Below are 12,664 nucleotides of genomic sequence, written 5' to 3'. Positions count from 1 at the left end.
GTTTGTTGACGGTGGGCTTTAATCTTTCACACAATACGCTCGACAGAACCTTATACGCGATGTTGAGGAGGCTAATCCCACGGTAGTTGGCGCAGATTGTGGGGTCTCCTTTTTTATGGATTGGGCATAGCACACTTAAATTCCAATCGTTGGGCATACTTTCGTCCGACCATATTTTGCAAAGAAGCTGATGCATGCACCTTATCAGCTCTTCGCCGCCGTATTTGAATAGCTCGGCCGGCAATCCATCGGCCCCTGCCGCTTTGTTGTTTTTCAGTCGGGCAATTGCTATTCGAACTTCTTCATGGTCGGGCAATGGAGCGCCTGCTCCATCGTCATTGATTGGCGTATCGGGTTCGCCTTCTCCCGGTGTTGTGCTTTCACTGCCATTCAGCAGGCTGGAGAAGTGTTCCCTCCATAATTTAAGTATGCTCTGGGCATCGGTTACTAGTTCAGCTTGGGGGGTTCTACAAGAGTATGCTCCGGTCTTGAAACCTTCTGTAAGCCGCCGCATTTTTTCGTAGAATTTTCGAGCATTACCCGTGTTGGCCAGCTTATCGAGCTGTTCGTAATCACGCATTTCGGCCTCTTTCTTCTTCTGTCTGCAAATGCGTCTCGCTTCCCTCTTCAACTCTCGGTATCTATCCCATCCCGCACGTGTTGTGGTCGATCGTAACGTTGCGAGGTAGGCAGCCTGTTTTCTCTCCGCTGCGACACGGCACTCCTCGTCGTACCAGCTGTTCTTTTGCACTTTCCGAAAACCAATGGTTTCGGTTGCAGCTGTACGTAAGGAGTTTGAAATGCCGTCCCACAGTTCCCTTATACCGAGTTGTTGACGAGTGCTCTCAGAGAGCAGGAGTGCAAGCCGAGTAGAAAATCGTTCGGCTGTCTGTTGTGATTGCAGCTTCTCGACGTCGAACCTTCCTTGTGTTTGTTGGCGTGCGTTTTTTGCTGCACAGAGGCGGGTGCGAATTTTGGCTGCAACAAGGTAGTGTTCCGAGTCGATGTTAGGACCTCGGAGCGCACGCACATCTAAAACACTGGAAACGTGTCTTCCGTCTATCACAACATGATCGATCTGGTTGGTAGTTTTTCGATCCGGAGACAGCCAGGTAGCTTGATGTATCTTCTTATGCTGGAATCTAGTACTACAGATAACCATATTTCGGGCACCACCGAAGTCGATCAGTCTCAACCCATTTGGGGATATTTCCTCGTGGAGGCTTAATTTACCGACTGTAGAGCCAAAGATACCTTCCTTGTCCACCCTGGCGTTAAAGTCTCCAAGTACGATTTTGACATCGTGGCGGGGAAAGCTCTAATAGGTGCGCTTCAAGCGCTCATAGAAGGCATCTTTGGTCACATCATCCTTTTCTTCCGTCGGGGCGTGGGCGCAAATCAGCGATATGTTGAAGAACCTCGCTTTGATGCGGATTGTGGCTAGACGTTCATTCTCCGGAGTGAATGATAGTACTCGGCGACGGAGTCTCTCTCCAACCACGAATCCAACACCAAACTTGCGCTCCTTTATATGGCCACTGTAGTAGATGTCACAAGGACCTACTCGTCTCTGTCCTTGTCCCGTCCATCGCATTTCTTGGACGGCGGTGATGTCAGCCTTTATTTTCACGAGGACATCAACCAGCTGGGCAGCGGCACCTTCCCAATTAAGGGACCGGACATTCCAGGTGCATGCCCTCAAATCGTAGTCCTTATTTCGTTTGCCATGGTCGTCATCGAAAGGGGGGTTTCTCATCCGAGGCTTATAGTTGATTTTCATTGGGGGTGTTTTTTTACGTGGCGGGTCCCAAACCCAGCGCACAACCCTATGCAGGGGATGTTTCGCCTTCTCACGTTAGCTCGCCTTCAAACGGATGTTCTTAGGCTACCCAGAGGATACTTGGTCAAAGACCGGAAGTCGTGAGCTGCTTGAGTCACATGTAAAAGAATCGTTTCTGGCCACTCCCAAGTGAATGGCAATCAGAGAACTTTCCTCACTTGCGTGAACTTCTGCACATGACTCCATCCTCCACTCTATATACTATATACATCTGGTTCTTATTGCCTCAAATCTAATTTTCGTCAACACATTATGTACCTTAACTACAAACCTTTTCATTGCCATTCTATCCGACGCTGCACGTTTCGCAGCAGAAAACTTAATTGTCGCGCAACATTAATTTAAGTTTGCCTCTTAGGCAATGTTTGTGGGCGTACTTACAACGACGACGACACTGCTCTTAACTTAGCGTACGCCTCAATACTTTCATTTCCTAGCGAATTTCACAGCTCGTTTCTTGTTGTCTGCGCCTCGAGGTCTTCATTGTGATTCGAATGTTGATATTACGGATGTTGTTACAACGTTTAGAGCTACGCTGCTGCGGGTCAAACAAATATCATGTTTCGTATGTACATATGCTCTGCTTTGGTAAGTGAAGCAGGGTTTGCCACAAAACGGTTTCGAGCATTTAGCTTATAACTCCTTACTTTGCTTGCATTTCTTTGCGTTTGCTTATCGCTGAACCGTAAAAATTACGACGACAAAAATCACATAACCGTTGTCATTATTGCATTCAATGTCGTTTAGATACATTTTCTGATAGCCGGTTTATACACCTTTTACGATTCACCCTCGCTATTGTCGGTTTGGTGCTGAGCTTTCTTGCTACATAGATCTTTCCAGTTGCAGTACGACTTTTTAACCCTTTCTCGGTTGCTGCTGCCAGTTTCCATATTTTAGTTCTTGAAATTTATACTTTTCTTCCTTGGTATCTGTGACAAACAACTTTCGACCTTTTATCGAGCTCCTGGCCTGGGCATAGCTTTATATATATTTTTGTGTCGCCACAGAATGACACTCAACCGTCTGAGTCCGTAAGCTCAAGGAAAAATGTTTCAACACTAAAAGCGATACCATTGGAAAGATTTATATTTAATCCCTTCCACTTTCCGCTCCTGTGATTTGTCTCCACAGAATTTCTTTCTCTGTTTCTAGCTGTTTTCCTTCCGTTCTTAATTGCAAATAATTATTGAAAATGAGTAGAAATCGTTCGTTTACGATTTAAAAGATAAGAAAAATAATAACCAAGCGGTTCAACTGAATTAAAGATCAAAGAAACCGGGTTCTAGTGGGTGGAAACAATTATATCTTCGTTGATTTTTTTTTTCAGACTGTCTAAATCAGCACAACTTATCCCGAGACTTCCTGTCATAATGAGTACTAAAGAGCATGTGGAGGATTCACGTACAATAATTCTCTGATATAACCACTTAATAATGATCAAAAGCAGGAGCATCTTTTCTTTTTTCAGTCGTAAAATAAGTCAACAAAAAATATTGCATAATTCCATGATAAAAATACACTGGTAGGAACACAGGTTTATTTGAGCAGTTTTTGAGGAGCCCAAGTAAACTTTATAGAACTCGAAGCCTTAAGGATAATCAAAGAAGCACTATTTGAAGTGATTGACTTTGAGGTACGTTCCCAACTCTTTTTGCGCAGAACTAAGTACTCTGAAAACAAGTGAAGAGTTGAACTACAGGTTTATAGAACTTAGGAGAGATCATAAGATCGTTTGAGAGCACCCATCGCCATTGAGAGTGAAGAATATTATATAATCGTTATTATTTACAAGAACACTCGCATTTTTACAGACTATAATAAGCTTTCAAGTTAAACCGTTTTATAAAAATTGAAGCTCCACCGAAATTTCTACCAAACTTTTAATTCAAATAATCTTTCGCTTGTGGCAAAACATTAGGGGGTGCTCAGTAGAGCCTTCCTCTCGTTGGTATATTTAGTTGTTAATTTCCTTTTCTTTGCTTACTATCGGTTAGTACAATAATAAGTACCTTCTTTGATGAAACTTTTGTTTCCACCCAAAAACTGATTAAGCTGAGTGCGAATTCGGTTCACTTCATGTACTTTCGACCTTCCTATCAATTCAAAACTCATTCCCTGTAGGTGCTTATTGATGAAAATTGGAACATTGTCAACAAGAATGTGCATCACATATGTATAAACTTGTATTTGTCACAGCACTTCCCGCTATGGTGTTATTTTCCATATAAGTAATACCATAAAGGTGGGACTATAAAAATATATGATTGTTGTTATTACATGCTCAGGGTCATCTTTTATTTTATTAAGCTTTTTACTTTTACTTGTGATCACTACCAACCCATATATATCTACTAATTAGTGAACAAAGAATGTTTTAATTGTTTGGATGTTAATTTTCCTAAACAAATTTTATTTACCGTTATAATTTTAATTTTTTACAGCATACCACCCACCTAATATATGGTATAATGTTATGTCTATTTCAAATCCTTCCAAATCCGCACATATTAGTAGCTTAGTTGTGCTTAAATTTTTCAAAGCCCCTAGTGATTGCCCTCAAGTGGAGCATTTAGTTAAACTAATACAATTAACCCACAGCTTGTAGTTTATTCTTACGCCAAGTTAACGAAGCATTAAGTCAGTAATTAGCGGAGATCTTAAGCTATGCAATACACTTAAATAAATTTATTGTCTAAGCTGATTCAATCAAAAGAAAGAGATAAGGGGCGGTTACAGATTTTATGTGTGTACATGTATATATGGGGAGATCTTGACAATAAATGTCTTGTTTTTAATTTATTGCTTTAAAGCAATTTTTTTTTACATATTCAAGTATGTGTTTCCTGTTTTTGTATATCTTAGCGATTGCTCTACTAAATACTTTATTTGACTTCTTAATGCAGACAGTTTCCAACAGCACAGTACGTCATAACTTAGTCTTGTCGCTTAATTGTCGTCATCAACTGTGATACTTACGAACACACACAATGCATACTAATTGTAATATACTATCTATTTGCAATTTGTTCACGTCCTTTAGTTGCTTTTTGTCCTTGCAGAACAACCAACCAACCAAGGTCCAATGCAGCGACTTTTCATCTTTTGTTTTCGTGGTTTTTATAAATTCTTGATGCTTTGTTTTATACTAGGCGTATAAATATAAAAAGGTATTTTGATTTGTAGGGCAGCAAATGGTTTCAGAGTTACCTCAGAGTTATCATAGCGCAAAATATTAAGGCAAAATGAAATTGCAGGGTTTATGGTGTCACCTCAGAAACTAGTACAAGATCTAGTCCGCCAGGTCCGCTATAAGATATTCTTACTTTCTTTTATTATTTATTTTATTAAAAAAGAAAGGAGAACAATTAAAATGTATTGAAAAAGAAAAGATGAAAGAGATATAGTATGCGATTGTCCAAACATTGGCAAAGCAGTTACAACAGTAACTACATATAAAGTGTTACAGAAACACATCCAAGAAAGTAAATTTAGCAGAAAATTGTCTGTTGCGCTTGCTTACGTAGAAGATTTAAAGTGTTCGTGTTGTTATTTTTAACGGCATTTTCCACAACGGGCGCTTCTTTTCAATTTGTGTGTATAGGACCCGTTCTTATTGTTAAAATAAATTTTCGAAAAGTAACGTTATGCTAGATTATGTAGCATTCGCGACCACATCCTTAGTTACACAATTCCTCTTTCTGCTGTTTTATCAGCTTCAACTCATTTCTCAGAAAGAAACTTAACCCTGCATTACTAACCTCAAATCATGTCGCGTGGTTACTAACCATGGGTCTTATCGACCCTCATTTGTATTATCTATTAAAATCGTTTAAACTTATAAATTGCTAAAACGTATACGTCTTTTAGTATATTGTAGTATTTTATTTTTAAATTTATAAAATTATGTTTTAAAAAATTAATTTATATATTTAAATTGAAATTAAGTTTGTATTCATTACAACATAGCTAATAAAGTGAAAAAAAGTTATCCAGCCAGATTCCGCAAAAAATGATAAGTTTTAAAGATATTGACTTCAAATAAAGTGCATTTGAAACCTGAAATATAAAAGTAAAATGTTAAAAAGAAAAATTGGAATGACTAATGCAAAAATTTTTCAATTATGTAATCTAATCGACCCAGACTATTTTTTAAAACAATTTTTTATGCATAATATTTTACATGTTTCTTATTCTTATTGTTTATAAACGTTTAAATATGTACAAATTTAGATTACATATATATCTTGCGTTAAAAAATATTCTTTATTTTTTGTTAATTTAAAAAGTTTGCGTGTCTGGGTCGATTCGACCCTGAGGTTAGTAATGGAGGGTTAAACGTTACGCAATTTAATTTAAGTTCGTCTGTTAGGCAACCTTTTTCGCCATACAACGGCACTTACCACGTTAACGTCACTGCGTTTAGTATAGCATACGCCTCAACACTTTCATTTCCTGGTAAATTTCACAGTTCGTTTCTTGCTGTGCTGCGCCTCGGGGTCATTATTGTGATTGGAATATTGTCATTACGGATGTTTTTACAGCGTTTGTAGCTTTAAGTAGGTAGGTATGGCCGCGGGAAAAATAAATATCATGCGTCGTATACCTAACGGGTGATTTTTTTGAGGTTAGGATTTTCATGCATTAGTATTTGACAGATCACGTTGGATTTCAGACATGGTGTCAAAGAGAAAGATGCTCAGTATGCTTTGACATTTCATCATGAATAGACTTACTAACGAGCAACGCTTGCAAATCATTGAATTTTATTACCAAAATCAGTGTTCGGTTCGAAATGTGAAAATCCGCTTTTTTATCGACAAATTTTGTTCAGCGATGAGGCTCATTTCTGGTTGAATGGCTACGTAAATAAGCAAAATTGCCGCATTTGGGGTGAAGAGCAACCAGAAGCCGTTCAAGAACTGCCCATGCATCCCGAAAAATGCACTGTTTGGTGTGGTTTGTACGCTGGTGGAATCATTGGACCGTATTTTTTCAAAGATGCTGTTGGACGCAACGTTACGGTGAATGGCGATCGCTATCGTTCGATGCTAACAAACTTTTTGTTGCCAAAAATGGAAGAACTGAACTTGGTTGACATGTGGTTTCAACAAGATGGCGCTACATGCCACACAGCTCGCGATTCTATGGCCATTTTGAGGGAAAACTTCGGACAACAATTCATCTCAAGAAATGGACCCGTAAGTTGGCCACCAAGATCATGCGATTTAACGCCTTTAGACTATTTTTTGTGGGGCTACGTCAAGTCTAAAGTCTACAGAAATAAGCCAGCAACTATTCCAGCTTTGGAAGACAACATTTCCGAAGAAATTCGGGCTATTCCGGCCGAAATGCTCGAAAAAGTTGCCCAAAATTGGACTTTCCGAATGGACCACCTAAGACGCAGCCGCGGTCAACATTTAAATGAAATTATCTTCAAAAAGTAAATGTCATGAACCAATCTAACGTTTCAAATAAAGAACCGATGAGATTTTGCAAATTTTATGCGTTTTTTTTTTTTTAAAAGTTATCAAGCTCTTAAAAAATCACCCTTTACTTTCTACTTCAGCGAGGGACGCGGTGTTGGTACGAAGAGGGTTTGAACGCTAAGCTTATAACTCAAAGATTTTTTTTAAGATTTCAGTGATTGCTACGAAAATGTATGGAGTTTTTTGAGCAAATGGGTACCCCATTGTGGATATGTTTCTTTTATGCATATTAAACAGAACAGTTTTCTCGTCTCTTCAGTGTTGATTTAAATTGGCCATGCACTTAACATTTTATATCACATCTGTAAATATCTAATGCTTCTTAGCTAGCTAGGTTAGTTAATAAAGCTTTAGTTTACCGACAGGCTTCTCAAGTCGTAGCAAACTTCAGGATTCTACTCAATGACAAGTGTAGCGACACCGAACAAATCCGGAATTCTACTGAAATTAGCTGCCAACTTAATAATGCGTAAGGAACAACAATTACTATTCCTATCCTAAAGTACTAACCGCAACTAAAATTCTGTCAAAGCTTCATGGCATTTCATTCAAGTATCCAAGTTATTGGTAGGAGAGATAACGCCTCCACTGTCACAAAAAATGCACACTGGTCAAAAAGATTAAAAGTGGGCGGACGTCAAAGACTTTCGCAGTTTTTATTGTGGGGTGTGGCTGACAAATGAAATCGAGTGATTTAGTTAGTATCTTTGTCATCTCATTTGACATTTGTCAGCTGGCAGGGCTTTTTAATGCACATGGAATTATTTTCATCAACTGTTTGCAAACACTGCTCATTTATAACATGGGAGTAATTTTATTTCTGAGCTGAGATCTTTTATTAGATTAATAAAGGGATAAGGAATACTTCTATTTTGGTTCTTAGGCACCTTCTTAACAATATGTCTTTGCAATTGTTCACCATTATAATAGAAACTGATAAAATCTTACGAAGTAACAATTCCATTGGCTAGAAGCGCCTTTGAAAATTCAGTAAACACTTTATAGTTGCGTAATTAAATACTTATTTTCAGTTTATCTCAATCTCCGGCCTTCCCCAGTTTAAGTGTGTTTTTAAATTTTCACATAAAAACAAAGTGATAATTCGCAGCAGCTATGACAAAATGATGAAGCGTTCATTTCGAAACTTCTTTAATACGTATAAGAGCTATTTGAAGATTTGTATGAGTGGTTTTCGTTCGAAAGCGCAAATATTCATTCAACGATTTTATCTTTCCAGCGTATGCTGTCTGCATTATTTGTCGTTATATTATAGATGCATATGACAGTAATGAAGCTTTACAAGCAAAAACCACTCGACAATACCTTCGCTAATTTTGTTGTTATTTCACTGTTGTTGATATGCCAATGCGCATGGCGTTGACGTTGCATGTCGCAGTCAACCCTCTAGGTTATAGAAATGCAAACATATGGTATACTTTTTTATTTACCTTATTTACTTACCCCCCAGCCCACAAGTTTCTTAGTTGATGCTGTTGCATACTCGAACTCTTTTTGTTTTACGCTTTTAATATTTCTCACTTCATTAGTTTTATCATTGTTGTAATTGTTTTTTAAACAATTTAACAAAATTTTCTGTGGTTTCTCCACGTGGCGGTGCTTTTCACACTCACTCCACCCACGTGCCAATGTATGTATGTGGCATGTAAAATTGTTCTGTAGTGGGGTGATGATAGTTGCATCACCACCCGCAATGCTTTACCATTCGCCATTATTTTTGTCAGATTTTTGTCAGAAGACACCGAACTGTATTAAAGCTCTTATGTTTATCCGTAATTCTGGGATTTTTGCTAAAAAGTTTCCATATTAAGTCTGTTTTTGTTTGGTGAACCAGGAATTGAAAGATACTGGCAAGGAATAGTGCAGAAACGGTGGACGAGGTTAAGAATTGAGCTCTTATCTAAAGTTTTTAGTAGTAAACAAACTTAAACAAATACTCATATTCAAAACTATAATAAATTCACACTGGTGGCCTTAAAAATTAAAAAAAAAAATTAACAAATGGGGAAGGGCTAAGTTCGGATACAACTGAACATTTTATACTCTTGCAATCAAAGCCAGGGAAATAAATACTCGTATCTTAACCCGGTACTGCCCAGAACTTTTTTTCTTTCAGATTTTGCTGAAATTAAGTAGACTTATGTATTTTGACCTCCTGAGCACGAAATTGATGTCCGTTTTACGATTCACTATATAACTTTTCCGGAAAATGCGAAAAACCAGCGTTTCCATATGGTAACCGTGGGTCGCCTAGGGTACAGGTTTTTTGCTCTTCCTGTTTAAAATAAAAACTTCAAAAAATCTTGTTTTATGCATTTTTATTGAAATTTTAAGTAAGAAAAAATAAATTTTATGACAATACAGTTATGGTTTTGTATGGTAGTCTGCAAAACACTTGACGCAAAGTCCAACGTTACATTTTCCACATGCTGTTCGCCCGTTAACGCTACAATTTTCACCCGCACAACGTCTACGATTTGATGGCACTACAAAGTGCCCAGTTTGATCGTACCGGAGAGTGTGTTCTACGCGACTTAGTTGCTGGGCATATCTGTGAGAAGTCATGGGACCAAGTGATTTGGCTTTGGTACCATAATGTCTGCAATAGTATACGGCGAGTTGTCGTCGAAATTCAAGTTGCGTAATTTTTGGTTGCTCTTTTCGATGAAGCTGTCAAGCATTTTGAATAGAAGCATCTATCAGCCAGGTAAATATGCTAGACCACCACTTTTTTCCCCTGTATGCGATGCGGTACTGGGCCAAGTTTTGATCGAAACGATCTACTCCACACATATATTTGTTATATTCAGTGATCGCACAAGGACGGGGTACGTTTATTCGGGATTTACTCTGCTTTGAATAACGTTGTGCCATTGACTTAGGATTTTCACCAAAAGTGGTAGACAATAAGCAGACAACATTATTATCTTTCCATTTCACCAAACGAATACCAGTACTTTTCATAACAATTGATTCCGAGTAACCTCTATCCATTGATTTAAAATTTTTCTTGTGCATCAAAGGACAGCTTGCAGGAATGCGGTTTTCACGGATTGTTCCCGTGGCATTATATCCACATCTTTTCAGAAAAGCTAACAAAGGATAACTAGTGAAAAGGTTGTCGAAATAAAACGAAAACGGCAAAACTTTCAATGAATCAGGAAAGTCGTCAACCATACTGACCAAAGGAGCAGCACATTTTCCAAACTTCGCTTCATAATCTTCGTTTGCACGAGGATTCTTTCCTTGGTAAATTTCGAAGTTCACCATATAGCCCGATGGAGTGCAAAGGGACCAAACTTTATACCCAAAACGTAATGGTTTACCCTTGATAAACTGCTTACATCCGTGGCTGCTAAAGTAGGAAATCATACTTTCGTCAAAGGATAGATTTTGTTCGGCATGAAAATGATCAATCATTTTTGCTTTTAAATGATCAGTCAATGGTCGCAATTTCCACATTTTATCGGGATTGGCGTCGCCGTTTTTTGAAGAAGCATTAGAGTTGTCTTCAAAGTGAAGATTTTGCAAAATTTCCTGAAATCTATTTCGACGCATTGTGTTACTCACTAAGCTGTTGCGAATATCTTCATCTTGACTCCATAAATTTCTTAAATTGGCGTGGTAATTGTATCCCGTAATGACCAATATGCCCATAAATGCTCGAAGTTCGCCGACTGTTATGCTTGGGTTAGGTCTATTCTGTCCGATCGCATACATTGCACTTTGTTCGCAAATGTGTCCCAATAATTCATCATCGAAAAACTTTTCAAATTGCTGATGCGGTAGTAAATAACGACAATCCTCGTAATTTGCATCTGGGAAAATGGGAATAAGAGATGATGCATCATCTTTTATCCATTGAAATGTTGTTTGTTTATTACTTTGTGGCAGTGAAACATTTGAAGATTTTGGTGTCACTCTACGTAACCGCTTTCTGTCTGGTGATGTACAATTGGATGCTGAAGGTTGACCATTAAAATCCATACTTTTATATTCTTTTTCCACAATAACGACGGGCAAATCTTCGATATTTGGAGCTAAAGAATCCAAGATAATTATTATTATTGAAATATGAAGCAATATTGTTTTCAAACATGCCTCCAATTTCATCTTCATCAAAATTTTGTAAACGTCGTCCACTAGCCATTACAACTTCACATCCGCTTTTAAGCTGAGCGGGACAAACATTATCTGGTATTCCTCCATATTCGTCTTCCGCATCATCTTCACCAGATATATTGCCATCCACAGGAGGTTCAATATAAATAGTAGCTGGTACATCATCTTGATCACCTGCTTCGTCAAGCTCTTCAATAAAATCAAGCATTTGTTGCAACGATAAACCTCTAAGCAAAATAAAACATATAAAAAACAAGAACATATTCAGACATTTGTTTAATAAAAGAATAAAAATACTTCGTACGCGATCCAAAATGCAAAGAAAATCACAAAAAACTAAATGAAACACGAATAAAAAACCTGTCCCCTAGGCGACCCACGGTTACCATATGGTAACGCCTAAGGTAAAATGTAAAAAAATAGTAAAAACCAACTATTTTTTGACCAAACTGAATTCACATTTTATGGTTTATTTATTTAGCTATCGATTGGTACTATTAATTCTAAAGTTGGTCGAAATATAAACCTTATATAAAAGCACTTACCGACATGCCATATCGAAAAACGAGATTTTTTTACCTTTGCTTTCGTCAACTTATTTTCACATACGATAATTACTCGAATTGAACTCCCAATAATTCAAATTTCAATATTCTGGAAAGCTGCAAATTTTTCGCATAAGAAAACGGTTTGTAGTTTGTAGTTTTGTAGTGTAGCTTTCAAGTTATTTATGAAAATGTAACAAGACATTTTGCGTTACCATATGGTACGCGTGGGTTATTTCGGGTTAAGATGTAAAGCGTCAATCAGAGGATCGAAATACAAGCCATTTAATAAATATATATACTACTAGAGGACCCGTCCACGCTTCACTGATACTTAGATAATACTACTACCATCTATATGATTTCTATTAGTTGGATTATAACTATTAGTTAATGAGATGTAATATTTTGTGAAGCAACTTTCGTTAGTTTACAAAAAAATGGATCATAAAGCATTTCGTGTGTTAATGAAGCATTTCGCTTTTGGGGAAAATACTATTGAATTTGGGCTCAGGGAAATCCACCGTTGAAAAGGTATTTGCTAACATGGAAACAGGCGAAATGAGCAAAGTAGGTGCCTTGCAGGTTCATTATCCAACAAAAACAACAAATCACTGATTCTGAGCAGTGTTTAAGTGCTCTCTAATCGG

General features: G+C 37.7%; 1 protein-coding gene across 1 annotated transcript; it reads right to left on the bottom strand.

Annotated features, from left to right (window-relative positions):
• Positions 1 to 10,364: 10,364 nt before the first annotated feature.
• On the bottom strand, positions 10,365 to 12,025 carry LOC125776512 (piggyBac transposable element-derived protein 3-like). Its single transcript, XM_049448919.1, has 4 exons — positions 12,015 to 12,025; positions 11,449 to 11,696; positions 10,692 to 11,387; positions 10,365 to 10,426 (listed from the first exon to the last, which is right to left on the bottom strand). Exons 1-4 carry the CDS (start codon positions 12,023 to 12,025, stop codon positions 10,365 to 10,367), a joined length of 1,017 nt encoding a protein of 338 aa, XP_049304876.1.
• Positions 12,026 to 12,664: the final 639 nt, after the last annotated feature.

The sequence above is a fragment of the Bactrocera dorsalis genome, chromosome 1, assembly GCF_023373825.1.
Source record: "Bactrocera dorsalis isolate Fly_Bdor chromosome 1, ASM2337382v1, whole genome shotgun sequence".
Taxonomy (NCBI): domain Eukaryota; kingdom Metazoa; phylum Arthropoda; class Insecta; order Diptera; family Tephritidae; genus Bactrocera; species Bactrocera dorsalis.
The sequence above is the reverse complement of the archived record's forward strand: the minus strand, read 5'-3'. Positions and strand labels throughout refer to the sequence as shown.

What these genes read in the sequence shown, in the direction of transcription:
- LOC125776512 (XM_049448919.1), bottom strand. An exon ending in TGATGAAGATGAAATTGGAG is followed by an intron (nt 11,388 to 11,448) that starts GCATGTTTGAAA and finishes TGGATTCTTTAG; the next exon opens with CTCCAAATATCGAAGATTTG. An exon ending in CTACTTTAGCAGCCACGGAT is followed by an intron (nt 10,427 to 10,691) that starts GTAAGCAGTTTA and finishes TTTTCTGAAAAG; the next exon opens with ATGTGGATATAATGCCACGG.